At 31.4% G+C, this 27823-nt stretch overlaps 2 protein-coding genes and 1 long non-coding RNA gene across 7 annotated transcripts in view; 1 reads left to right on the top strand and 2 right to left on the bottom strand.

Annotated features, from left to right (window-relative positions):
- The first annotated feature begins 374 nt into the window (after window positions 1-374).
- Window positions 375-11839, top strand: LOC141456935 (uncharacterized). 2 transcript variants are annotated; one of them, XR_012460123.1, is made up of 4 exons: window positions 375-776; window positions 10768-10891; window positions 11058-11193; window positions 11701-11839. It is a non-coding gene; the product is annotated as an uncharacterized lncRNA (long non-coding RNA). The 2 variants fall into 2 exon arrangements; XR_012460124.1 differs by lacking the exon at window positions 375-776 and adding an exon at window positions 6290-6922.
- On the bottom strand, window positions 11822-16163 carry LOC141456931 (uncharacterized). 2 transcript variants are annotated; one of them, XM_074133346.1, is made up of 3 exons: window positions 15941-16163; window positions 14519-14697; window positions 11822-11959 (listed from the first exon to the last, which is right to left on the bottom strand). In XM_074133346.1, the coding sequence occupies exons 1-3, from the start codon at window positions 16083-16085 to the stop codon at window positions 11888-11890; spliced, it is 396 nt and encodes a 131-aa protein (XP_073989447.1). In that variant the 5' UTR covers window positions 16086-16163; the 3' UTR covers window positions 11822-11887. The 2 variants fall into 2 exon arrangements, with proteins under 2 accessions (XP_073989447.1, XP_073989446.1); XM_074133345.1 differs by lacking the exon at window positions 11822-11959 and adding an exon at window positions 13717-14118 and having other exon boundaries at window positions 15941-16158.
- Window positions 16164-18804: 2641 nt separating this feature from the next.
- LOC141456915 (death-associated protein kinase 1-like) overlaps window positions 18805-27823 on the bottom strand; it is a 40551-nt gene continuing 31532 nt past the window's right edge. For all 3 annotated transcript variants that reach the window (XM_074133312.1, XM_074133313.1, XM_074133311.1), the window contains exon 23: window positions 18805-27541. In XM_074133312.1, coding sequence (XP_073989413.1) covers window positions 27396-27541 — 146 coding nt within the window. In that variant the 3' untranslated portion in view covers window positions 18805-27395. The remainder of the gene's footprint in view (window positions 27542-27823) is intronic.

Raw genomic sequence — 27823 nt, forward strand, 5'->3', positions numbered from 1 at the left:
AAATATATTATGTTTAATACTTTATTAAATGTTTAAATATTTAGGATAAATGTATAACTTAAACTGATAAATCGAGCTCCATCAAGAAAATATAAATATACGCAGCATCTTTTCTTGCCCTAAAGTGCCCAAGTTCTCATATCAAACTACTGATTGTAATGCAATCAATGAAGAAATAATAGATTATTTCTTTCTCAGTCAAATACATTCTAACCAAAAACTTTGAGTTGCTTTATCCCAGTCTGTGGAAATGTTTTTTCTGAATCTACAATCCCTTGTAAAAAAGGCAAACAATCAGATTGGGTCGACGTTCAAACTCTTAAGCCTGGTTTGGTTCTCATAAGAAAAGTCGACGATCAGCGCCACTATATATGCTCAAGATTTGTAGTGACATCAGCTGGTTAGACTACATTCAATAAAACGAAAGTGTCGGTAAAAATGCATGCCATTTTTATGACCACAGACAGGACAATGTTACTAAGAATGGCAATAACTGTTTTCTAGATAGCAGCACTATGCAGGTGACTCCTTGTGGACCTGTTACAGTCTCGTATTTAATAAAAGGTTTTGTAGACTTTTTTTTACGAAGATTTTTAGTTCGTTGCAATTTTGTTTAAATGTTTTCTCTAAACTTAGTGCTTGAAGTTGTGTAAATTGACTTAGTGCATTTGGTACATAATTTGGCAGTAGTGATCATTTATAAATTAATTGCAAATAATGGATAAAGAAGATATACTTGAATAATTATTTAAGAAACAATTCCGAATTCGCACAAGGTAAAAGATAATTAACGTAATGTGTTTTTTTTGTGTCATATTTATTCACTCATATTTCTTCATTAAATTCATTCATTCTGAAACTTCTTTTTGTACTTTAATGCAGTTTAGCACGCCGACAAGCTTTTATATTTTAGAAAAATTTTTAAAATGTGTAAAAGCTAAAAACTTTGCTAGAGCTTTGTTTAGTCTTAGTAGCCTTTAGAGTTACTTATTTTATTTCAAAATTCAAGATACATTGGTAGCTCTAATATGCGGCACGTGCTGGTGAATATTATTTTTGTAAATAATGTAAACAAAAAATATTACGTATTTTCTATATAAAAATATATAAATCACCCCAATAAGTTTGCAGAAATAATTTAAATTTTGTAGGGTCTATTTGATAATATTTCTAATTTTCAATCCATTCCCTTATCAGTCTCTTCATTTTACTTATAGTTCATGAATTGTACATTTGATTATTATTAGGATGTATATTATTGGTCTTAAATGATAAATAGTTAATTTATTTAACAATAGTAGTACAAAAATATTTTACACATTTTAAACATATCTGTGAAATTAGAAAATTATGGCACTTTTAAAAAATATCAAAATATCTATAACGAAAAATCTGACAATAATAATAATAATAATATTACTTTATTTAAAAAAACAGAACAAAACTATACTCTTGAACAAAATCAAACAAGTAATGTACAGCATGGAACTAGTCCGTCTGCTGGAGGTCGACGTAAAAACAAAATATTGATTCTTATTATTATAATAAAGCAATATACAATATAATTAGAATATAATACAAGTTGGGACATAATACGAATAGATTAATAAATACTAAAATCTGACAAAATATTACAGTTGATTACTAAAAGGAAGATAATTAAATTCCATTTTGAATATCCCAAAAAAGAGGTCTTCAGAACGTAAATAATATTTTGGGTAGTATCGTAAAATCTATTTTTGTATTCAGGGGAAATAATAATAATAATTTGACAAATCAAAAAATAATGTACGAAAAATTGTTTTAAACTTTTACTATTTCTTTTATAGTACTAATTTACTGGCAGTGTCAGTGATATTGCATTTTTCTTCTTAATTTTATTATCATAGACCAATCTTACCAAAAAGGCTACCCAGAACCAGTCACCGTTTTCAGCTGAATCTCTTGCATTCATCTCTGTTCCGAACTTAACCAGTTCATCGTGCCACACAATCTTTTAAAGTCTTCTACGTTCCCTTCAAAATTTAGATCTACACAACTTGTTTATAGCCTGTCACTTGCGTAGCATTTATCTCTGCTAAACCAACTTACATTTTCTGTACTTCAAATCTAGCCGGCCAAATCAAATTGTGTAGTGTCAGGAAAAGCAAAGATGTCTAGTCAAAAAAACAAAAACAAAGAAAAACAAAGAAAAAACTGAGATAAATTTGAAAGAATTTATACATTTAGAAAAAATGTGCAAGGCGTGCAAAAGTGGAAGGCTCAGATAGATAAAAGATAAGGACTGAAAGGGACCAACTTTCTTTAATGCGTTTATAAGAAATCTGACTAGCAGCTCATCAATTCGACAATCCTGTTCGCACCATTTACCATTTAATCATAATTCACTTAATCTTAAATTGTATTTAAGAGCTCTAGTTTAATTAATACGACCAGTCATTAAAAAATATTCAAACTTACTTTAATCTTCCAACCGATTCTAATCTATAGCTTGTATATTAATAATTTACCACTCTGATATATCCACGCCAACATCTATCAAGTCTTCACATGCAAATTTCACAATGGATTGTCCTTGCGTGTGTACGCCTTTCTAGATCTTTAACCAATTATTTACCTTTTAACGAAATATTCTCTTTAAATTTTTGTTATTTGTTTATGTTTTATACCTATCTATATATCGAATCTTCACAACCATTTCTTCTTATATCTCTTTTTTTACTTACTTTGTGATAAGAACATCTAAAAAAAAAATCCCTAATTCGTTCCGTTACACGTATCCATTTATTAATCTGGAAATAATTTGTTCGATTCTCATTAGAGATGAGGCAAGAACTATGTTGAGACCGCTGAACAACTGGCCACGCTTATGCACCTGGTGTCCCTTCAGGAGTGAGGAGGGGACAGTTCTAAAGTGGCTTACTAAATTACCTATCCTTAATTACTTTTTTTTTTTTGTTATGAAAAGAAGTAGTATAAAAATATTATTTTTTTGGCAGAACTGAAGTAGATGTTGCTTACTATTTTTCATGATATGCGATAAAGCAATAACGTAATGAATCTGATATTCAGTAGCACAACCAGCCTACATTCTGTTAATGTTTTTCTGTCTGCATTTCTAAATAATAATAAAGGCAAATAAATCAAGTAAAAACTGTTGAAGGCTTAGAAAAATACTTTTTTTTTTTAATTTATTTTGCAACTGTATCTAGTACAATAGGCAAAAGTGATGAGAGATAAGGGATGGCGCAAATACACGTGCACGCATCTATATGTGTGTACATACATATACGCGCACATGCATGTGCGCCAAGGGCGTGAGTGGAGTGAACAACGACCATCCAGTGATGGAAGCCGTTAGTTCGCCAAATTGGCCAGCTTACGTAGCAACCATCCTAGGAGATCGGCGTTGAATGTTGAGATGATCGCGTGGCCACCGCCGCTTTAGTCTGCGCTGTGGATTTGAAGGAAGTGTTGGAGTAAACATGTTGTGGATCAGAGGGTTGTAACGACTGTTTAGATTTGAGTGGAGTTTAGTGTATCGAGATTGGGAGATCAGAGTGTATTGTGTGATTGGAGACGTAGAAGGGAGCGTTAACTATTGTTCTTAGAATTTTTGGCGCTTCCGTAGAGCTGTATTCCGTACGTCCATATTGGGACAAGTAGGACGGTGTATAGTGTTCGTTTGTTCGTCAGGGTCCAGTTTTGATCGTTTGTCGAGTAGTCTTTTTAACATTTTATACCTCAGATTGAGGTCAATTCGTTTGAGTCTCGTGTGGGGGTTCCAAGTTAGAGTCCTTTGGCAAGATGTAGTCCGAGATATCGTACTTGGTTAGTAATTGGTATAGAAGTATTGTGGAAGGAGAGAGGAGGGAGAGTTTTCTTGTTTAGAGTGAATACTATGTATTTAGATTTCAATTCATTCACTTTGATTCTCCACTTTTGCAGCCAAGGCTCGAGAAAATTTAGGTGTGATTGGAGTGCACGACATGCTATTACAGGAGGAGAAAGAATTGCAGTGTCGTCGGCGAATGTGAAAGTAATTGTAGTCGGGTGAGTTGGTAAGTCGGCAGTATAGAGAATATAAAGTAAGGGGGCTAGAATGCTTCCTTGAGGAACTCCAGCGAGTATTGGAAGGATAAGAGAAGAAGAAGTACCTTGTTTGACTTGGAAGAAACGGTCGGAGAGATAAGATTTAAGAATGAGGTAAAAGGTGGAAGACAGTAGGCGTTTGAGTTTATAAAGCAGTCCCGTGCGCCAGACCCTGCCGAATGCCTGAGATATGTCAATGAAGACACCTGGGCAATACTGCTTTAATTCAAGGGAAGTAGCGATTACATCCACTACTCGATGTGCTTGGAGAACAGTCGAGTGGCAACTCCGAAAACCGAACTGATAATCAGGAATTATATTTAAAGGGGCTATTTCAGTTTGTAGAAGTTTTTTCTAAATAGATTTTTTAAAATGTGGGAACTTTGTAGGCCCTTAACATATGGTTGAAGAACAGCCTAGTTCAAATTATTTTCATTTCATTTCTCTGAAATTAATGAGTCAATGGCGGTTTAAATACCTTATTAGAGAATTATTGTTTTTAAAAAAGAACAACAAATTCATATTGGATGACGCAGTAGCGCTATGTCGGTGGACACAATACCTTAGGGGACCTTGTCAAACAGAGGACCTTTCATGTTCCATGGGTGGGGAAGCTGGCATTATTTACATACAATGTAGTTCCAGCAGTGGCCCAGACAGTCCTGCCGCACATAGCCGTACTAGTACTTACCAGCTCACTTCGTAACACGAATAAAACTTCCAACTAGTCTCGTTTCTTTTATCTAAGTCTCGTTTTTCTCTAACTCTACATTACACTTACTGGCTGAACTCATTCTATGTATTTTGCTATGTGGTTTCTGTGAACTAAATAATACTTATAAATAAATATAAGTATAATCCAATAAGTATACATATACTGAACCAGAAATAAAGTGCTTATGAAATTGGAGATAACGCAGAAAAATTTTAATTTCTTATAGGATGGAAGGTATTTCTGTTAGCCTTCAATTCAACTTTTTCATCGTTAACCCTCTGTACAGGGTGGGTAAAGTATATTCAAGCTTTTTATTGACCAGTAAAGTGTGTTTGACGTGTATGCACGTCAAACCAATTCTCTATTACGGTGCGTTCGTTGTGTATCCTCGTTGAGAAAAATATAAAATTGCCATTAACTATAAAAACTTGAAATTTTAATAAAATACAATAAGAATATTATTTGGTGGGATGTTTCCTTTATCTTACCAACAGAACTGCGGTGGTAGTCAGCCAAATGATAAGTGGTTGGTACATGTTTTGTCTCCGCATCAGAGATTGGGAATTACGCACACAAATAGAAGCTCTCACCCCTTGTGCAATGCCGTTTTTACCTGAGATAGAGGTTCAGACCTCAGTACGAGCATGATTTCATTTTGCACAGAATTCAAAGCTCTTTTCTTCCTTGTAAAAGCTTTTGCGTCCAATGCAATGCATACGTGAAGCGGTGCAAGATTTTGAATGAGCACAGAATGCTCTGGTAATCTCAAGTCCCAGAGAGATTGCAGAAAAAGTGCTTGCAGTGACTATTACGATTATTGTAAACTTTTGGTTGTTTTGCTCTGCGTTCGACGTGTTATTCACGTCATTATCTGATTTTAATTCTGCACACTGTGTTTTTTTTTAAAAAAACTAAATTCCACGCTTAACTGGTTAACATCAAATATGCAATAAGTGTGTGGTATGCATCGTTGTGAAGTTAAAAGCAAAGTGAGTAAAATTTAACATTCATTCAGTAACTTTGCACTATGGTCTAAACAGAATATTATATAAATTTGTTGAATTTCTCAAACTGAGATTTTCTTCTGAAAAACTGGGTTCGATTACTGGTCTAGACCTTGGATTTTCGCTTAAAAGAAATTTATAGTAAAGTAAGTATGTTTGCTAGTCGCCTCTGGCCATGGCCCTTAATAGGTAGTTGGACGTGAAACCAGCCTGAAAAAAAATTGGCATTACTTTACCGAGATACATTCTAGAGTAGTGTAAGATGAAAGTGTACAAAAATATTTGCTGTAGACCGATTTGGAGGAAAAGAAGATTTGGTCTATTTAAAAAGGAAAAAGTCCTATGATAGTTTTAGTGAAATCAGTAGGTGCAGTAGGTCAGTTGTATAAGGGTTGATCGTCAAAAAGTGCACGAAAAAGCTTAATTTTGAAAGAATCCAAGTTTGACAATTTTTTTTTTTTAATATTAACATTTTTTTTGCAATAAAAACCTTATAACTTCAAAGTTTAGGATTATTAAGTTCCAAACAGGATTACGCAAACAGAAAGCAAACTCTAGATGCTTGTAGAAATTGAGCATTTATGAGTTTAAAAAGTTGATCACTTAAATTCGAAAACTCAAGTTAGAATGTTTCTTGCATGTAAAGATAAGTGTAGCTTGTAATTCACAGCAAACATTATAAATGTTAACTAACTTGAAAAGCCTGAAAGCATTATAACCCAAGCAAGATATAATTTCTATGACAAACTATAATGTGGAAGGAACATGTCTCGTACAGTTTAACTTTAGAAAATGGTCTTATCTTTTAAAACTCAAGTACTTTGTACTTAGCTCATTATAAACAAATATGAAGTTTTCTGTTTTAGATTTATTTACACAAATATATATACATTAGCTAGGGGGATTAAACCAAATATTCTCAATTAGAAACTCAAATAAAAACAATTGTTCTTGAAATAAATCGATAATTTTTTTAAAAATATTCTATCATTCAAAATTCAGACTACGTTGTTTATAAGGATAAGGAAAATTAATTTTTATAGAATGTTTGTAAACATTGTAACCAAAACAAGGATACGTTATTTGTTTTTCTACTTCATTGCCCACACTTGTAAGTACTTTAACTATAAGTATTTAAACAAATAAGTTAGTATGAAAGATGATACAAACTATCAAGTTGTCTCCGTTCCTGACAAAGATAATATCGACAAACTTAACAGTATCTATTATTTTGTTATGAACTGTGTTCAAATAAAAGATTATGTTTAAGATTTTATTTTATTTTCCTTTTAGTTTAATAAGTTAATTTCATTTTCTTTTATTTATTTATTCTTCACTATTGCGTGCTTCCAGCAATTTGCACTTTGTACCCTAAATGCTTGTAAATAAATACAAATTTGATCAATTAGTCAGTAACTTTGCCCGATATCAAGTCTAATTATATTTAAATTTCTAAGATATCCCTACCACGGTTTTTAGGGTGTCTAGATGTTATTTTTACGGGCCCTTCATGCTTTCACTAACTTTGATGACTTAACGAGAGTTCATAGAGATTGTTTTTAAAACTGAAATGAGTCAGTTCACTACATCTTTTCACAAACAGCCGTTTTAGGAACGGTTCATCCAGTCCTAGATCCAGTCTTAACCGAGTTTTCCATACGAATCTCAAAACACGATGAAACCAAAAATCTTAATTGGTTGTAAATGGCCTTTAATCCTTCAGTACTGCCAAGCACAAAGCTCTTCAATGATCAATTCCCTTTTGAGGCTGCTGTTCACTTTTGTCCTCCATCATCCTTCTGTACAATATATCAACAAGAGCCTGATAAGCTATGACATTTAGACAAATATTATAGAAACGTACGTTGCGCTAAGGGAATCTTTGGAGAAATCACTAACTGTGAAGGTTCACGATGAGATAACCCTTTCATAGAAAGGTAAGCAATCGAGCATTAAGTGCATCCTTAATAGGCTTTAAATATGCAAGAGGACCTATTTTGAAATACACGGCTTCCTAAAAGCAGTTAACGAAGAGACAAATTGTAAAAAGAAGATAATATGTCTTCCAATTTCTTAAACATGTCATTTTATTCAGAGATCACATTCATTACAAAATATAAAAATTAGCTCTCTCATTTTATTTGTAGATAAGAATCCCTGAGATCCAGGGCAATGATTACAAAAAAACTAATTTATATTATCACAAATAATTATCAATTTTTAATGAAAACGCCACGAATATTTCAGATACAATACAATTAATAAAAATAATTACGGAAGTCCCTATTTTGATAAAAAAAAAAGTGACAATTTGCTAAACCATTTCCAAAGTTTAAAGAAATAATTTATTTAATTTTCTTATGCAATCAGATAATGGTAGAAGCAATTATTTTGGAAATAATTACGTGGCTGAACAAACTAGTCCCTTTATTCTTGAAGGTTGAAAAATGGATGGTAACAGATGGTGAACATTAAAAAAGTGCAAGGGTTCCAATAACTACTTTATTTGAAAAGATTGCGTGATTAATAAATATTTCTCTACTTAGGTGCCGCCTTTTTAAAATTATATCTTAGTATCATTTTTGTGACATAACGTTAAGAAATAAATATCGCCAAAAAAAAAAAATCTTTTATTCTTACACCAATATTATTTTTAAAAGTTTTGTGGAACCAGGGACCTTGCAAAGTAGTGGACAATTTAAAAATGATAAAAAAATGCTCCATTTAATAAATACAATGAAGTTCAAGGGCGTTTTGTATATTATGTTTTTCCATCAAGTGTAAGTCTTAAAATTGCCAAATAACATTAATATTAATTAATAATTTCTCAATAGTTTTACATGTACGAATATGTTATTTGTATATTGACATTCACCTTTTTCCATTACACATTTACCAGTAATTCCTGTGATTTATTTACTGTAGGCTTCTGAAATATTCTTTTCTTTACAAATTGGAGTAAGTCCGATTAAATTACGTTAGATCTGCAAATATCAATTAAATTTCCTAATATACATTGTAATACGCGATCTACTCTTAGTCCCTAAGTTATATATTTTTTACTATTTGTTGAAGAAGATGGATCAAATAATATTTCCTATTTTTCTTTTTTTAAATAACAGATCATATTCAGTCGCTTACTCTGTAGAAAAAGGCTGGAATTTCAAATATCTTTACTTTTATTACGACTAAATTCTTCTTTACAAAATAAATAAATTCATCTCAATCAATTCCTAAATTTTTGTTTTTGTTTTTATCTCCCTCAATAATTCTTTGGTGCCTATCCTATAAAGTTACTTCGCTACTTTTAAACACAAATCTGATTCCCAACAACTATAATCTGTACCAAAAGATAAAGTCTATATTCCTTATTTCTTTTCACTTATCTGTTATAAATTTGTTGAGATTTTATTAAAACTTTTGGTTTTTATACCTTCTTTTCTTTTTATATCATAGTGAAGCTGATTTCTTCTAGTGACAGCATCTTTAATTCGTGAAGCCAGCTTATAGTATGTACAGTGAAGGTTAAGTCATTGAATTTACAGTTGAAACAAAGGTTTTCTGCACTTTTAAATCTATTTTTCAGTAACGGTTTTAACTGTTTGTTTTTTTTTCATTTGAAAACAATGTTTTCATTCTTGAAAATAATCTGCGAAGCTATTATTAGTATAACTACTACCTGCCACTAAACCACAAAGTCTGCTTTCCGTTGAAAATATGGTTAGGTCCATAATGCTGAATAATACATTTGATTTATGTCTTCAGAGCTTGAGGTGCTACGCTTCCAATTTCTTGGCATTAAAACCAAGATCAATTAATCTCGAATCCATTCTTTAAGAGACTGGGCAAATTTTCAATTGCCTGTGATCGTTCTCAACAAACTCCCTTATTGGGAAACAGTTTTTCTTGCTTCCCAGCACTAACTGCTTAAGGTTAAACATTCATCCCACATCAAGATCTAGTAACCTCCTTTTTAACTCTTCTCTCAATCTGAAGGCTTAGAATTAAGTTTACTGATGCTGATTTTATTCATTTGCATTTTTTAAATGTTCGTAATCAAGCCATTGTTTTCACCGATGTTATTTCTTCACTTTCTGATTTGTTACTAACTTTTTAGATCATTTTGTCTTAAGACACTGGATGAACACTCTTTGAGTCCTCAAGAGATTGGAACCTAGTATTCTCGCATTGATCTAGCTGCTATACCTCGCGCGAGAGCATGTTTCATGTCTTTTTTTTCTCTTTCACAATTTCCTCAACTTACTCTAAGCATGTTGATAGTACTTTCAAGTGTAAAAGGAGAACATCTTCCGGTACAAAAACCCGCATAATTTTTTTTTTTTTTTAAGGACATTTGTCCTGAGTGATCTGGCTATCAGAGAAACTTCAATAGACGTAGCTACATAGGGGTCCTTGCCACAGTATTGCTTTCACAAAAACCTTTCCAACTGTGGGGGTGGAGGCACGCAGAAGAAGGAGAGATACAGTATGGTGGGAGTGCATGTGTTCTTGACACTGAAGGTCCAGCTAGAGTTTGTGCGCGCAGTGAGGGTCAAGGCGTCATCAGGACAGAAGCACTGGGCAGGTGGGCTAGAATTGTGTGTATAAGAAGAGGATGAAAACAGTCTGGCAAGCACCTGCCTGCTGATGTGTTGCACACAGTCTTAAATGTGTACACCTGCTGCTACGTCCATATAGCTGACTTAACACAAAATATATGACGTCATATCATAACATTAAAATATTTATTTCTACTTTTTACTTTACAATGAACTGCTGCATTAATACTATAAGAGTTACTGATAAAAAAATTCGGTGTTTCAGTCAACAGAGCATTAAGGAGATTTATACCATTCATAGTCATTAAATACAATTAGAAATTATTACTAAATAGATGAGTTATTTTATAATTCAAGCCTAGTTAATCAAGGACTACTCTTGTGGATTTATTTTTAGAGGACATTTCGGAGTCACAAGATAGGAGTAGCAATAGAAATCGGAGAACTGTACTATCTTTCTCTTGCACGTTAGCAGTGAAGTTCAGTCTGAGGTCTAGTATTATTCTAAGATATCTAATGAGGTTAGTCAAAGATATTTTGATGTTGTTAATTGCTAAATAATGATCGAGAACCCTCTTCATTTGGTGGAAAATAATGCTTTCAGCCTTAGTCTCTATTTGTCACATTTTTTTTTTATTTAATGTTTTGTCAATGTTAAGTTGGATGGTAATTGAGTTGATTCTCTAGGAAGCAGTGTACATTACAATGGCAACAGCAAGATTAAATTATTTTACCCAAGGGACAGAGTTTATAATAGTAATAAATAAGATCGTACCTAGGAAGAGGAGCCATGCAAGTAGTGAGATGGGCAGACAAAGTAGAGGTAATGAAATAGGTACTGAATAAGGTGTTTGGAATCACTTTCCTTACTAAGCAAAGAAAGACTTTTGATAGAAACGTCAGTAAATTAGTCCAATGCACGTCTAGCCATCACCTTAAGCATGCTTGTTATACTTGACCACAAATTGGATATTGTGAGTGACTCCTAAGGAAGACAATTTGATATGAACGACTGATCTTACCAAAGTATGTATCAGCAAGTACCTTTCCACCAGCTAGTAGTAAACAGTACCTTTAAAATCATTAATAAATACCTTAAAAGAGCATATTTTTTAAAAAAAAGTACTAATTTATTGAATAAATTATGCTGTTTTAAGTGTATTTTATGATCAAAAAATGTTTAAACAAAAATTTTATTACGCTAGTTGCTCAGCAGAAAATCATATACATATTTCATAAAAGCCTTTTTTTTTATTATTATTACAATAATTTTTTATTTTATTGTATGAGAATAAAATAATCCTCATGATAGCCTCACTGTGTATTTTAGGCCACATCAGAAGCTGGAGCCTTTTTCGTTACTTTGCCAGGCGCCAGGCGAGATTCTATCCTTACATAACAATTTCCATCACCTTTCACACATTGAGCTGTATAAGAATAGAAAAAATCTGAAAGTCAGTAGCTGCATTCAAAACAGCGATCTCCGCACGGAATTTCAGTGTGATGATCCGTTCCACTTATATGTTGTTAATGTTTCGTGCACTTATGATTACAATAAAACGACAATCAGTTAGAAAAGGAGGCGCCAACTGTAGGAGAACAAAAAGAACCCACCTTAATATCGATGAAAATCGCTATAAAAATTAAACTTGAGTTTTAAGTACAATCTAGTAAATTAACATTGCTCTACAATTTTGAGATTAATTACCTTACTTAATTACACCATTTCCTAGTTATATTGGCAACGACGGAAAATACACTATCTGCCACACCTATCAATTTTTTGTTTTCGTCACTATCCATTCTAATCCTCGGTTAATTTAAAACTTAAAATAATTTATAGAGTTCATAAAACACCCTCGGTAACTTCTCAATATATTACCGACATGCGTAAAATGTTCTCTCGTTATAGAAACCTTGTTCATCACTAGACAATGAGTGTAAAGGCTCGTAGGGGGACAAAAATAATGTAATGTGGAAGTATTTATTTGGTAAGATTCATTAGTCTGTAGGGATGAAAAATTATTGTTAATTTAAATCATCATTTTTTTGTTTGTATTAATGCCAAGCTTTCGACCTAGAGATTAGGTTATCTTCAGGACAGTGGAACACTCTTTATAGCTACAGATTACAATTTAATTAATTTGGTAAATATAAAAAAAAGTTTACAAAAATCATTTACTTTTTACTTATGTACATAAATGGTCCCTAGGTCGAAAGTTTGGCATAAAAAATGTAATAAAACTTAGCTGACTTTTTCCCGGGATTGCCATAAGGAGATTTATTGCATCAACTTGTTCTTTTTAGTCCTCTAATTTTTCTTCAAAATCGATTGTTTATCATATTCTTGGTGGGTCGACTTTTCCCATTTTGCGATTCGCAAAATATAAAGGTAGATGTGCATGAACAGGTTTGAGTGATGAACAGAAAAAATGAAATAATCCTGGATGACAGCCTCACTGAGTAGGACCTGGGCGCCAGTAACCACAGATGAAGCGCCTTATCATATAATAATGGCTATACAGTGAAAAATCATCGGCAAAACAAAAAAGAGAATAAATTAAAGGTTGCAATAGAAAATTACTCTCCTTAAAGACGGGACATTTGAAAAAGAAGAGTCCGTTCATTGACCAGTGGAATAACCAGAGCCGACGTACTATAGACAAAACAAATATGACCGAGTGAGAACTGACGTAATCTTCTAGTCTGTTCAAAAGTGGCACGTGAAACTCGCCGGATTGCAGTAATAGACTGAACTTGAGTTTCTTCAACTTCTCGCTTCGACCCTGACATCTGTGTACACTGCCCTGTTCTTTCAAAAGTAATGCGGTAAAAGCGGAGCTGCTGCTATACTAAGTCGAATGTATCACCCTTAGTATTTCTGCTTTAACTTAGAGAATATTTCTGTTAACATGATCTGTAAAAAAATTTAATTCTGTCCTGATAAAAGTAATGGGAAAAAGAGAAGAAATATAGTTTTATTTTTTACTTGAAGTTGCGGATGTTTTGTCGAAGTATATTTTAGTATGGTAAAAATATTCAGAAAAGCAGTCTCAGTTTAACATATGTAAGAATTCAAAGCATTAAACGTATTCCAGAAAAAAATTATATGATTAGGTGATTTTTAGGAACAATACTTTTTTACAACTTCACTTACTGAAATGTGACAACTCTGTTCATTACTTCCTTACACAATAAATAGCTAATTGTAGACTTCTTAAACTATTTTTAAAAATAAAGTCAAAAAAAGTGAAAAATAAATTGAACTACGTTAATGTTAAGTAAAGAAATAGCTACCATAAATAAACTCTTTATGTTTATGATTATCAGTACAATAAAATATATCTTTTTAAAATCTTGAAAGCAGTAGCGTATTTATTTAATTATTTTTGCTATTGGAGAAAAAATTAACATCTAGTGTTGGAAAGGAGGAAAAATACAATTTTATACACTAATTCTGATACTAATACTTAAGAGTGTAGCAAAACAAAATACTGAATGCCATTTCAACAGGTTTTCTTGTAATATCGTTATTATTATTTCACAGTGCATTATTTTATTGAAATATTACACGAAATAAATTTGTGATTGAATAAGGAAAAATGTTTAATTAACTTTGACTGAATTTACTTCCTCGCCTAAAAATAGTAATTGGATTGTGAGACACTTTTTGACCTCCACGTTCACTTATTAAGTAATAGTAAGTGTTCAGAGGGATTTTAGTTGACGAGTCTATTTCAACTCTTTCCTAAAAAGAGCAAAATAGAAATTATTATTGGATTTACAAAAAAATAAAATTCAACATATTAACCCAGGTATAAAAAATTATCAGAAACGAAAAATACGTACTGTATTCAGAGATTTTGTCTTTGAACTGTAGATAGAATGCTCTACTTCGTTGTCATTCGCCAGTTTCGGAATTTAAATAATCATAAGAAAGGGACAATATTATGCACTGAAGGTGCTCAGTACATGGCACACGATATGTCTGTGATAATTCTATTATCTCACAATTATCAAAACTAGGGGAAAGGAAACATCGAAAGGTCACAAGAGGAGTAACAGATTATTAAAGAAAAATCTCTGATGTTTTCTAGCAATCTACTCGTACAAATGCAATAACCAATCAAATCAGTTTTTTTCTTTACCTCTGGTGTAAGTCGTTCTAGTAAATTATCTGTTACTTTAAATCCTCCACAACTGTAATTCTCCATATAATGAGAGATTGGCGGTTCAATTTCAATCTTAGGAGGTTTTTCTAATTCTTCTATATATTTATTAGCAAATTCTTGCCACAAAAATTTTCGAAGCAATTGTTTTCTTCGACCTGAAAATTAAGTTTAATAAATCTTCTGAAACAAAAGAGATTGTTATACAACTTCCCCGTTAAAGGAATAGAAGACTCATCGAACTAATTTTTTTAATTTTCTGCCAGAAATAAATGGGAAACTGATTTTTGAAATAAATTCTCTCTAATATACGGATTCTCAAATTTAAAATCTATCAGAAGAGTATATTTATTTATAAATATATTTATTATCACGGCATGTCCACTTGGTTACAATGTCTAAAAGATATTAATAATAATTCATCAATTAATAATTTATGGCTGAAGGGTTCAAGCATCTATCTTTTGCCCGACTCAATTTAATTAAACTTCAAAGAATGGTTTCCCTTTATTTGAGTGTCTCCATTACGAACACCATAAACCACATGGCACCACAACAGCCAATTTAATTAAACCACCCCTTTTATCCAAATAAATGTGAGAATAACACACACTGGTGAATATTCAGAATTGTAGACCTGTTAAAAAAGCGATAAATTGACAAATAAGATCTATATAATAACACATCTATGTGTAGATAATTTACAGAACGTAATTTAGAGAAAATCGTTGAATTTTACAGAAAACCTAAGAAAAAGAATCATTTTCAAACTCATCAGAAAAACTTTCATTTCAAACAAATTCATTTTTTGTCCTGTGCTATTCAAATTTTTCAAGTCTTCAGACAAATATGGTTTAAGATCACATCAAAGTGGCCTGAGACCAATCCTTGTTAAACCACGTAATAACTTCTTCGCAAGTTAACTTTTAATTATTAACTAGCTAAAATTAGCTAAACTAGCTAGTAGTAAACAAGGTTTACTCAGATCTAAGTCAAGCTGGTTTAAACCAGATATAGTTTGATGTCATTAACTTGATTAGAATACTTAAAAATAAAAAAGGAAAACAAGGCACTTAGGACGTCATTTCTAAGGAAATTGTGCCCTACAAGTAATATCTCTATCTAATATCTCTATTACAAGTGAAGCTAAATTCTTCACTTTTTACTTCTAAAATCATTACCTCGACTCTAGTTTCAATGAACACAAATGTTATGACCGGTTATTAATTCAAGAGGCTAAAAGAGGAGAGAAACTAATCATTTCTCAGAAAACAAGTATTTTTCAGAATTAGTTAATTAATTTTTCAAAAAAATTGACAAAACCTCAAATATTTTTCCGCAAATCTTAAGAAAAATTTCATTGACCTAAAATGGATTTTAGCATTAAGTAGAGTAACTGACCTCTTGGAATTTCATCTATTCTAGGTATTCGAAATTCATCTTTCATTGTGGAAACTTCATAGATTCGAGACGCTGTCCCATCAGAGATAAGGCCTGGTCTGCTTGCATTTGCATAATCTGGTTTCCAGTTATCATCCCACATCATTCTAAATTTTAGTTTACACCTAACCTAGTGAAGTTTTAGTTTTATATATTTTTCCGTTGCCTAGCAATTTATAATCTGAGCATAAGCTCACTAATATACTGAACACACAAACTGGATCGCTTTTCTTATGTATTATTTTATTTCTAAATAAGTTCTTTGTACTACACATTTTCGACATTATATCCGATCTCTCTCTATTCTCTAAATAATCTCTCGGTCAGTAATTTCTAAGTAATCTCTGTTAATTGTAAATTTACTATTATTTTTGAGCCTTTCTATAAATATATATTTAAAAAAAAAAAGGATTTAAGGCTCGTCAATATCTAAGGTAATTGGCGCCCGGAGTGCACTGCCCTCCGGACAGTGTTCTCTCGTTACAGACAACACTGTCCATCACCGGACAGTGAGCTGTAAGAAGCTCCTAGGAAAAGAAAAATATATGAATTATTGTCGGGATTAACGTAGTTCGGATTGAAGCCACTTGAAGCCGGATTGATCGCATTTGAATTCACTTGGTGTAGAGAATTTGCTGATGAAAAGTTAGGATTAACCTTTGATGAAGAATGGATATCAGAAACAGGTCTGAAATAGAAAAAAGATAATAGTACTACGACGAATAAAAACAATATTATCTAGCACTGTCATATTTTCAACAAAGAAAAGTTAAATTCTCAAAAGTATATTTTTTTTTTAATTGTAGATCAACATGTCTCTTCTTATAGAGCAATAATAAAAGAATAAATTCGTCTTTAACAAAATGTATTTCCAGACATTTTTTCTTTTTTAAATCTGTTAAATTAGTAATCTAGAAACCTACGATTAACCATCTGTCTTATTAAATTTTTGCGACTTAATGTTAAAGTATTTAATATAAAATTGTAGTTAGAAAAAATGTCGCAAGATGCTGAAAAAGGATTAACACTCCTGTAACGAAATTATAACTAACTGCATGTGATAAATTTTAATAAAAATTTCTCTAAAAGTAATCACTGTTTTCATTTTCAGACAAAAAATGTTTGAAGATATTCATGAAATTGGTCCTTTGGAGAATCATCCACAAAAGTATAGACTTTATATGCCTTTCTTGTTAAAATTCAAAGAAGATATCGTGAATACTGGCAATCAATTTAAAAAGGTTAAGAATTAGCTCCTATCAATCCAAATGAAGCAAATATTTAGATTTTGAACTTAGTATTTTAACCATACTGAAGTTTTTATTGAACTTGAGCTTTTACATTACGAAAACTTTTTGAAACACTTTTATCTAAAAAAAAAACGTTATCCGTAAAGGTTCGAACCAAACGTTTATTTTAAAACTTACTTATTCATAAAACTTTTTTCGGAAAAAAATTGAGGTATAAGATAAAAAATACTTTGATCGTAATTGTTTAATTTTCTTATTATAAAAGGTAAAAATAATTCGAAAGCGTTCCAATTCAGCCAACTACCCTTAGATAAGGAACTGATGCAGCAAACTGAAAAGTGTTTCTAACGAAGCCCATGACCAAAGATAAGGCAATACACTGAAAAAAGCTTCAGCTTCAATCTGAATTCGTTATCATCTAAATTAAATTATTAAATAATTAAACTTACACTTTAATTTTCTTTATTATTATTTTTGTAATTATCTTTTCTTTTTTTGCTCGGAGTGAATCTGTGACGTTTTGAAAAAAAGGATAAGAAAAACTTTAAAAACTTATTAAAAAATATTAAAACTTTTTTAAAATTATTAAGGATTTTTGGACCCCTGGAAAAATACTAATTTGAAATAGTTTTCCGTAAAAAATATTGGTAACACACTCGATTGATCATTGGTACAATGTTGAAAAAGGACCGCTTCTCGCTTTTATTTTTACTATTACTATTTACTATTACATTGGAAGTTGATGCTTATCCTTGCCTAATCCCACGCACAACTTTTGTCTGCCTAGCATTATTCATTCAACATATATAAGCCCTGCGAGATAGTTAATACGTGCAACAATGTAAATTTCGTAAGCGTAACTGCGTAGCTCACACCAAATTGACTGATCGAAAGTGTCGCCTTTTTCTTAATTGATTTTTCACTGTTTTTGGTATTTCATGATTTTTGTTTTATCTGAGATTCCTTTTAACCGCTACTTTGCAAATTTTTATTTTTATATTTTTTTTTGGAAAATATAAGTCCTACTCTCAGGGAACATTCTCTCTCATTTTTTCTATATCCCTTATTCGGAAAGCCTTGATTGTATTTAACACACTTTTCAACATTTTATCGTTATTTAGGGGCGGGTGTTGGTCTAATAGTCAAGAGCGTGCGTGGCGTTGTCAGTGGGAGATCCTTAGTTCAAAATCTGCCTATGACTACTTTTTATTTGTTAGAAAAAAATTGTTTATAGTAAAGTATGAGCTTCCGCCTCCGTCCACGACACCTAATTAGTAGTTGGACATTAAGCCCCGTCTGGAAAATAGGCGATTACTTTACATTTTATCTTTATTTATTTCTCATTTTAGCTAAGACAGGATGCCCTTAGAGAAGCAATAAAAAATGAAAACGAAGAAATTCAACGTGGCTTCAATAAATTGGGATTACCAACATCGCTGTAGTCAAATAAATTCCATAGTTTTTTAAATATAATTTGTTAATAAACATTTTATATATGTAACTATAATGAGCACAGAAAATAATTATATTTAACAATAATAATAAAAAAAAAAAAAAGATACAAAACTTCACCCACGTTAAAAGCATTTTTTTTCCAACACATTTAGTGTAGTTATATAATTAATTACATTCAAATGTACACACAAATTAAGGCAATTTATTCATTGCCATTCATTTTGCACGTTTCTTTAGAATTTTTGAGCACATTAACACACTTTGGCTTTTGCTAACATATTGTACTTTTATAAAGATATTGTATTAACAAGTTATGAAGAAATAAATTGAGTGGAAAGAGAATTAATTTTTGGGAAATACGTATGTTCCTACTAAAACTGTGCAGTTATAGTAGCCAGTAGGATCTTTTACTAGTTATATAAAATAACACTTATTCCCAACAAATCGAGTCTTTAAAAAGACAAACATATAATTGCAAAAAATAAATTAATAGAATAAAGTTTCTTAATAAAGTCATATTTCTGTCATTTCTCAGTGTTCCCTTCCTCTTAAGAAATAAAAGGACATTAATAACGGTCGTGCCCTTTCGATTAATAGATTTCTGAGCTATTTGAAAGATAGGAGCTTATAATAACGGGAACGCGCAGAATGCTTCTCTTGACAAAAACAAAGCCTCTCTAGATCCACTATTGCTTAAGGTATAAATTAGTGAATAGCTCGCATTCAAATAAATATACTTCAAGTAACTGGCTAACAACTGGAATAAAGTTACTTAGTGTCATCTGCCTCCTGCTGGGCTGTTCAGAGAGATGGCTAGGATTAGGAACAGGGTGCCATTAATTCACACTTCTCTCCAATTAACAGCGCGGCTCATTCATGTGTTAGCTTTACTTCTCTCTATGCCGACAATCTAGCCCTCGTTAAACAATTTTTTTTTTATTTTGAGTACAATGAAGGACGTTAAACTTCGGGTCATTCTTTTACCTTATATAATTAAAGTAAGCTCTAATTTCGTAGTCTATTAGTTCATACAGATTGCAGAACGTTTGATTGAAATAATTGGATCTTCTTGTCTGATCTAAGAGTCAGCGGCTAATTGTAAATTTAGTGACACAGAAATCAAAAATTTTAGATTAAGGGAATGGTAGGATAAATGCAGGAAGGATTACCTTCGAATATAAAAGATGTAAGCAAGTATTTCTCCCTTTAAGAAAAAGAGTTCTTTAAAGACTGGATGCACTTGGGTGCAGGGACGGCTCTATTGACGGTACATTTACACAGAACATAATAAATTTTAAAGTTATTTTGCCTTTACTAAAAACCTGACCATTTGTTTGCTACTGCTACTACGACGGTGTCTAACGTCAAGACCACAAAAGCAGAACATTTTGTAAAGTCTTGTTTTCATTTCAATAATTGTAGATAGGTGCCTTGATTTGTTTTTCAAGGCATGTGCAACAATACGACTTCTTCATTAGATTCCAATTATTTTTGACAAAGAATGAGAGCAAGGTATGAATTGTACCAGAGCCAACTTTACACACAATCAATTGACACTTTTACTTTTAAAAATATCGGTAATTAAAAACGGAACTTTTATAAATAACGCGATTGGAAGCTTGAAAATTGAACGTTTAAGGAACCACAATAGAACTTTTAGGTCTTAAGAGGAGGATTTGGCTTGTAGCCACTACCGTTACAATCGCCAATCTACAAAACTAATGGTGTAGATTAGGAAGTCAAGCAAATAAAACAAAAATTGCTTGTTCAATAAATAAACATATACATTCTATAAAAAAAATGTTTAATTTTGTCAGTAAAAATATTTTTATTTGTAATGAAAAGCTTTTATTAGACTGGATAGTATTGAACATATACTTAAATGACTAGATTTGAATAAATAATAAATATTAGCCAGTATTCCACTCAGATTTAACTACATAGAATAAAGAAATAGAAAAAATATATAATAAAAAGAAATTCATTAACAATAACAATAAATGCAATTCTTAAAAAAGATAAATATAAAATGCCCTGAGTTCCTTTACTTTCTTCTTTAACAAATAAATCATAACAATTGCCATGAAAGGAGAACAACAAATTATTTTCGTAAATTGACTTAATGAACATTAAATAATTTTCTTACAAAAAATTAAATAAAAATAATTTAGTTTATATCTTATTCAAAATAAGAATGAAAAGAGTGTTTCATGAAGACAAAAGAAAAGCAGGTTTGATTTTCGTTTTTTGTCTTGAGGCAGATAATTCATATACAGGTGAAAAATTTGTTGTTTGTTTACTTAATTTTGATTTTTGAAATTAAAATATCAACGATTAAATAAATAACAATAAAGCTGCCTGTTATTAGATTTTCTCTTCCTAGGAGCTTCTCTAACAGCTTACCGTCCAATGATGGACATTATAGAATGTGACGAAAGAACGCTACCCAGAGGCCGACCGTGCACTGAAAAAGGCTCCAGTACGTCTTATGTTGCCTCTTAAATAAATAAATAAAAAAAACTAACGAAACCGCTTAAAGTTAAAAAGGGAAGAGAACTTTTAGGTCGATAACAACTCTTATTGAGCTAGTGGACGAAGAAAGCAATAACTTGACTGTAAACATGACTATTAGAAAAGGTTGCTATTTGTAAGTTAAAGATAATATAAATGAAAATTCGTCTTCAAGTAGAAGTATCAACCACGCTAAAATCTACAAGTATTACAAAATTATAAGCGTGCTTTTATTCTCTTTGGAATCAAATGTAAAATAATGTCCTGTCCTGACATTTGGCCGATCTAGATCACGGATGAAAAAAATGTTGATAACATCATTGATCAGGGGAGGGATTAGCTACGTGGTTAGCGTATTCGATTCCAACGCGGAGGTCCCGGGTTCGAATCCAGCTGCTAACCCTTAGATTTTTCTCTTCCTAGGAGCTTCTTACAGCTCACTGTCCGGGCTGTAACGAGAAAACACTGTCCGGAGGCCGGCAGTGCACTGAAAAAAGCTCCAAGCGCTAATAACCTCAACTGTTGATGCGCTAAAAAAAGAAAAATCATTGATTTCATTTATCGAAGCATGTTTTTACTGTTTCGGGTTTTTACCCATCATAAGAAATTGATTCATCTATTTGGTACAGAGAATTTGACTTTGTTTCTATCATACAATCACTTGTATCTTTAGAACAGCAGGTAAAGTGAGATGAAGTAAAAATGAGGATCTTATCTTAGTACCTTGAAGTAATTGTATGAAGTGAAGCATTCCTAACAACTGCCTTCTTCTATTAAATATCTCATTTTATGCAAACTCTGTTTGTATCAGTCAAACGAGCCTAATTTTACGAAATAAGCCAGTTGGGTGAGATATTTTGAGTGATATCAGGAGCGGAAAAAGTGCGCACCGACGTCTAAAAACGTCATCTAATGCGACTGTAACTCGAAAGATTACAAACAAATAAATAACACAAAACTAACAAGTAGGGAGGATCACGGAAAAGATTTAGTTTAGAAGTGTTGAAAAAGGAATGAGTTCGAATTATACAGAAGGTGAAAAAATGATTATAGGTCTCCATAAATATCACAAAACCTAGAAACCCTAAACGGTCACCATTGGTACCCTCAAAAAGTATAAATAAAAGTAAAAAAAAAAAAAAATGGTGATACGGCCTCCTTTATATTAAAATGTTCTTTAAACTTTAAAATAAAAATAAACGTGAACAAGAAATCGAAAAAGTTTTGACATTTTTATCCTTCTTTCGGAAAACCCTGTTATGGAATTGTCAAGATACAATATAATCCACAGCCAATAAATTTGGCTTCATTTATAGTAAAAATATCTGCTTTTTTTTGTTTTTTTTTAAATAATATAATTTACGTTGAGTTTTAAAAAAGGCTTACTCAATTAAATGGACAATTTCTAGAAAAAGTAATCAACTCTTTCATCAAAATACTATCCTGCCTCAAAATAATTTAGCTTCTACAATAGGTAATTTTCTATTTTAATTTTTGACCAGTCTTTTGAAATCGATTGTATGAATTTTTGTTTAACATTTCGTTTGTAATTTTTTTTTAAATATTATTTTTACAAAATATAAATTTCTATCACCCACAATAATGGAAAGTATTCCTTACCCTCAATCCTTACAAAATCTTTTTATTACAAAATTTAACCTTACAACTTATAATTAAACATCAAATAAAAAAAAAATGACAAATGAAATAAATATAGATGACACTATAGTAGACTTAGTCTTTTTTTTCCAAAAATCAACTACTTCTTTAGTAAGAATAAAAGTAACATTATGCAAATTTTATTTTATCTACTATGTTCTTCAATAGCCTACGAGACTTTAAAACTACTTTTTATTTAATAAGTTACAATTTATAGTAGCAAACAATGATGTTGAATTGATAATTCATTACTCCTGCATTCTTTATAACTTCAGAATTTCATTGCAGCATTTAAAATAGCTTTATTATTAATTTTTATGTTGATTATAGTAATACAAAAAACTAGAAATTTAACACACTTGCCGGGTCTAGACTGTTTTCATGTTACATTTTATCACATTAGATGTATTTTGTGCCAGTAGGAAGGTGAATGTTCCAACATAGCAACGTTCTACAGCTTCAAGAACCTTTAATACCAGGCAAGCTAATAGATTCTTGTATTATAATTTTGGAACATCAGAGGTTTAGTAATTCAAGTAATAATTGTTTAAGAATAATGACTTTTAAAGGTTTATTTTTCTCGCCTGCAACTATATTCAAAAGCACTTTGTTTCCTGGGGTTTCTTATTAAAGCATATGTTTTTGGCATTTAGTCTTTTAATAAACAAAAAACAAATCAAACTAGGAAGGCCTTTTTTATAAAAAAGATCAGTAGAGAGTAATGCGGGCCTTCTTGCTTTTAGCAGAGTAACCTTGAGGAACTTCTGCAATACTAGTTAGAAAAGTTAGATAGGTTAACTATTTCAGAACAAAAAAGTCTCCAAGAGTGAAATGTTGTAAAAAAAGCTATGTTGTGGCTACGGTAGTAAAAAATATGGTTGGGTCCGCAGGACTACGCATTTTTATTAAACATCTTAATAAAAATGTTTTTTTTTTTTTACTTCTGTCTGGTTATAATGTTCATCAGAGGTTGAATAATAAATTTTGTAGAAATTTTAATTTCAGGTACAAATCTTCTGTCTCAAACTAGAATTTTAATAGTAGGATATGATCTTGCTGTTCAGATTAAATCGTGGATTGAACTAGACTAGTTTAAAAAAAATAAATAAATAGATAAATACAAAATAAAAATAATAATAATAAAGAAAAGCAGGGCAGTCAATGCTTAATTCTGAGACAATTTTTGAAAACTGATGTGAAATTATTTAGCTTCATTAAGATAACATTTACACTTAAAGCAAAAACAATATATAAAGAACCATTTTCATATTGTTGATTTTATCCTCATAGCCCACATATTTTATTCGATTTCTGATCGGATTTAGAGTCAGCGTTTGACAGAAACATTACATGTGTAAGTTAAATTTTTCTCTTATAAACTGATGAATCAATCAGTAATGATGGGTGGCAATCATAAATTAAAATTATAAAAAAACATACATGCTACGACGGTGAAAAAATCAACTAGATCTATCTAGTCCATCGGACCCAACCAAATTTTCAACAACTATCATATTTTTAGGGGCAAGAGAAACTCTTTTCTCTTGAGAGCTCTAAAATCACTTAAGAAGAAGAAAAATTACCTTTACTTGCCCTTTACCAGTACATCTGCCTTGCAAAATTACCAACAATAACATTATAACAAATTTATTAATATTCTTTAATGTCGTACATCTCCTGGCAGTTTCAGCTTTTAGTCTTCGAGGATCGGTTTTCTGCCCAAGTTAGAAGTACTGTTCAGCTGCTCTAATTTGTAAATTATCTAGCATGTCTTGTCTAAGAACTCTTGGAGTGTTGGTATTCTGATTCCCAATGTCTCTGTGTGATCATTTCCAATGAACCCATATTGCTCCCACAAGAATTCGCAGTACTTAACTCAAAAGTATTGCAACTTGTTTATCGTCTTGCTAGCCCCAACGTAAATAAACGTAAATCAGCAAAACATATGAGAATGGATGTGTAGAGAAGTCTGGAGCATTATGGATTCAGTGGTGTCCGTCGGTAAATTAGAGGGCAGGATTATCTAAGAGTTTGGTAGGTCAGTATATCTCTGTTTAATGGGTGGCTTACAGGTCTTATGTCAAGGTGTAACCAAGAAAATTTCGTGCTTCGTCTGTCTTTTACCATTTTACACCATTTTTTATTTACTTTATCAAGTTCTACTTTCCCGAAATCTCCCGGCAGTAAAATCCTCTGTCTTGAATACATTTATATCTATTTCCAGTGTTGTGGAACCAGTTAGTTAGGATGTCTCATGATATTTGTATGTTATCTCTTGCTTCCGGGAATTGCGGTCTCTTGAATGAAGGAAGGTAACGTCTTCGTAAGTTATAAGTACACAGGATATTGCTTGTGGGTTTGTCGTGAGTGTAGCTAGTGAAAAGAATTAAATTGAACTTTGAGGATCTTAAGGCTCTGTCACTTAACGAACAGTATTCAGTCTTACTTCAAATGTTCTGTATAAAAGAAATTGCACTTCAAGTTCTTATTACTGGAGAAGTCCGTTATACTATCTGTGTTCGGATGCCTACAACAACTAGTGATCTAAACGCCGAATAATGTTTCTCTTAGAATGTATTTGTTCAGTTATTAGTTTTAATTGTTGAGTCGTTAAATATGATTTCAAAATCCAGAACTTTTGGAGAGATATGGTTTTAAGTTCAGTTAGATGTGTTTGTAGTCAGTCATTATGAGCATTATGATTTTGATAGTGTATGGAGCGGATGTTCAAATTTGTTAAGTAGGTAGGCTTAGTCAGCCAGGTTTTTGGCAACTAGATTTAAAATTAATTAATTAGTTCTAGTCACGTAATAGCCTTTATGATATCGTTTAAATGTATTTTGTGTTTTTAATGAGTTCCACATAGAAAGTTGTAGTCTAGCTGTTCGCTAAGTGTTTTGCAAACATTCAGGATTAAATGTTATTAGTGCAGTGACATTGAAGAGTAATGTACTTTATTGCGTCTGGTTACTAAAAAAAAGATCTTAGTCGTTAAGTGTCAGTATTTGTAGGAAAACGGTGTACTTGTCATATCTTACTTGATCTAACATTTACTTTAATGACCAGATTCTTCTGTTGTTTCTACACGGATCAGCTGAATTCGGTTCAGATCATTGCTCAGAAAATGTTTTTAAATGCAATGGTACATAATTTGTGTCAACTGTTCCATGGATTTTTAATAGTCTTCGTCCCGTTAGTTCCCAAAAATTTCATTAACTCTTAATATTGTCTCAATTAGGGTGAACTTTTTTTTCTCTCTCTTCTTCTTAAGCTTCTTCACAAAAATACAATTTACACATCATTACAATTTACCACTAAATCTGTAGAATTTCATTAAGCTATCAAGCACATTTCAGTACCGAATCTATGGTTTCAAAAAACTGTAGCAGTACTGAATTATCAAACAAAAATAACAAATTTTTAAAAGTACTAGAATGACCGTTAAACAGCATAACTGAGTACTTACTACTATCTAATAAAAAAGCATCACTACAAGTGAGAATTTTTTACAAATTTAACTACAGTGATATGTACTATTATAAAATTTATTATTAACAATTACAATAAATAATTTTTTTTAAAAACAAAACAAAAAGTAAAGTAATAAATAAGTAACATAAGCGAACAGTATTTTATGGAGTTGATATATTTTAAATGTAATTGACGACTGCCTTAAATTTTTTCAGATATTTATATTTTATAGCTTGAAAATGATATCGATGAATGCTTTGACTTTTTATCTTCACTGAGCATTATTTAACAAATATTTAACAATAAAACTCAACTAATTTAAATTTTCAAGCCAACAAATTTAAAAATATCGTTTCTATGTCGTCAGACCATGAGGAAAAGGTGTTCTAAGGTGAATTTTGAATTCGTATAGGTTTTTAATAAGTTATTCATCTCGCCAATTCTAAATCAGCATCCGATTAAAAAGCACTTGAATTAAACAACAAAAGTCTTCAACGCCGAAAAACACATTATCCTCATGGCCGCAAATAACGTATCAGTTTTTCATAAAAGTAATACACAAAAGTTACAATTATGACTTACTTTAACAAAAATAATGTAAAGCCAAACTTTTGGCAGAAATAATTCCATATTGAATTAACATGTAAACATAAAATGCGTGTATGGTCCCTAATGTATTCCTTACTGAGCGAAGTGCATAAGAAACTGTTTGAATAAAGAAAAAGGCGAAAACAAAACCATAAAAAACACGTTACAATAATATTTTTGACAATGCAATGAACCAATAATTTAGATGATACATTTTGAAGCAATCTTATAAATATGGTTATTTATTTAACGATTTTGGTTTTGCTTAAATTTTGTAATGGTTTAAGCAAGTAAAAATAAATATAGACGATGATGGCATATTACAAAATAGAAGGCAATAAGAGTTTTTTGTTTAAAGCATTTGTATAAAAGAAGCTGTAAAAATATATATGTTACATAAATACAAATATAATATATAATTATTACCATGGCATAATTATTTTAAGAAATGTCCATTCATTTTTTCTTTCTTTTTTTTTAATTCACCGTGAAAGATTTCTTGATGAATCGCTAGGAGTTTGTTGATTATTTTCAGTATCTGACGTAACTCTATAAAGTGGTGCATATTTCATCAAAATTTTAGCAACATCTTCTCTACCAAGGGCGCTTAATTTTCCTATCAGAGTACCTGAAGGAAAATACATTTCATGTGAATTAAAACCGAAATGTTAAATTAGAAAAAGGAAAGAGGAATCCTAAAAAAAATGTTCCTAAAACAAAAATGGAACCGGAACCGTCGTTTGTGTAAGAGGTGTTAGTTTCGTTTTGCTGAAAACATGATACTACACATGTAGTAGAGCAACGAATTGTCGTGAAATTTCACATGAAACTGGGTAAAACCGCTACTGAAATTTATCTTTTATTAAATGAAGTTTATGGCGATGAATGTTTATCAAGTGCGCAAGTTTTT

The sequence above is a fragment of the Rhodnius prolixus genome, unplaced genomic scaffold, assembly GCF_049639745.1.
Source record: "Rhodnius prolixus isolate KJV_2025 unplaced genomic scaffold, Rpr scaffold_10, whole genome shotgun sequence".
In the NCBI taxonomy this organism is placed as follows: Eukaryota; Metazoa; Arthropoda; class Insecta; order Hemiptera; family Reduviidae; genus Rhodnius; species Rhodnius prolixus.

What these genes read in the sequence shown, in the direction of transcription:
- LOC141456931 (XM_074133345.1), bottom strand. Translation starts at nt 16,085, where the DNA reads ATGATGTGGGATGATAACTGGAAACCAGATTATGCAAATGCAAGCAGA. An exon ending in AATAGATGAAATTCCAAGAG is followed by an intron (nt 14,698 to 15,940) that starts GTCAGTTACTCT and finishes CTTAATTTTCAG; the next exon opens with GTCGAAGAAAACAATTGCTT. An exon ending in TAGAACGACTTACACCAGAG is followed by an intron (nt 14,119 to 14,518) that starts GTAAAGAAAAAA and finishes TGCTCTTTTTAG; the next exon opens with GAAAGAGTTGAAATAGACTC.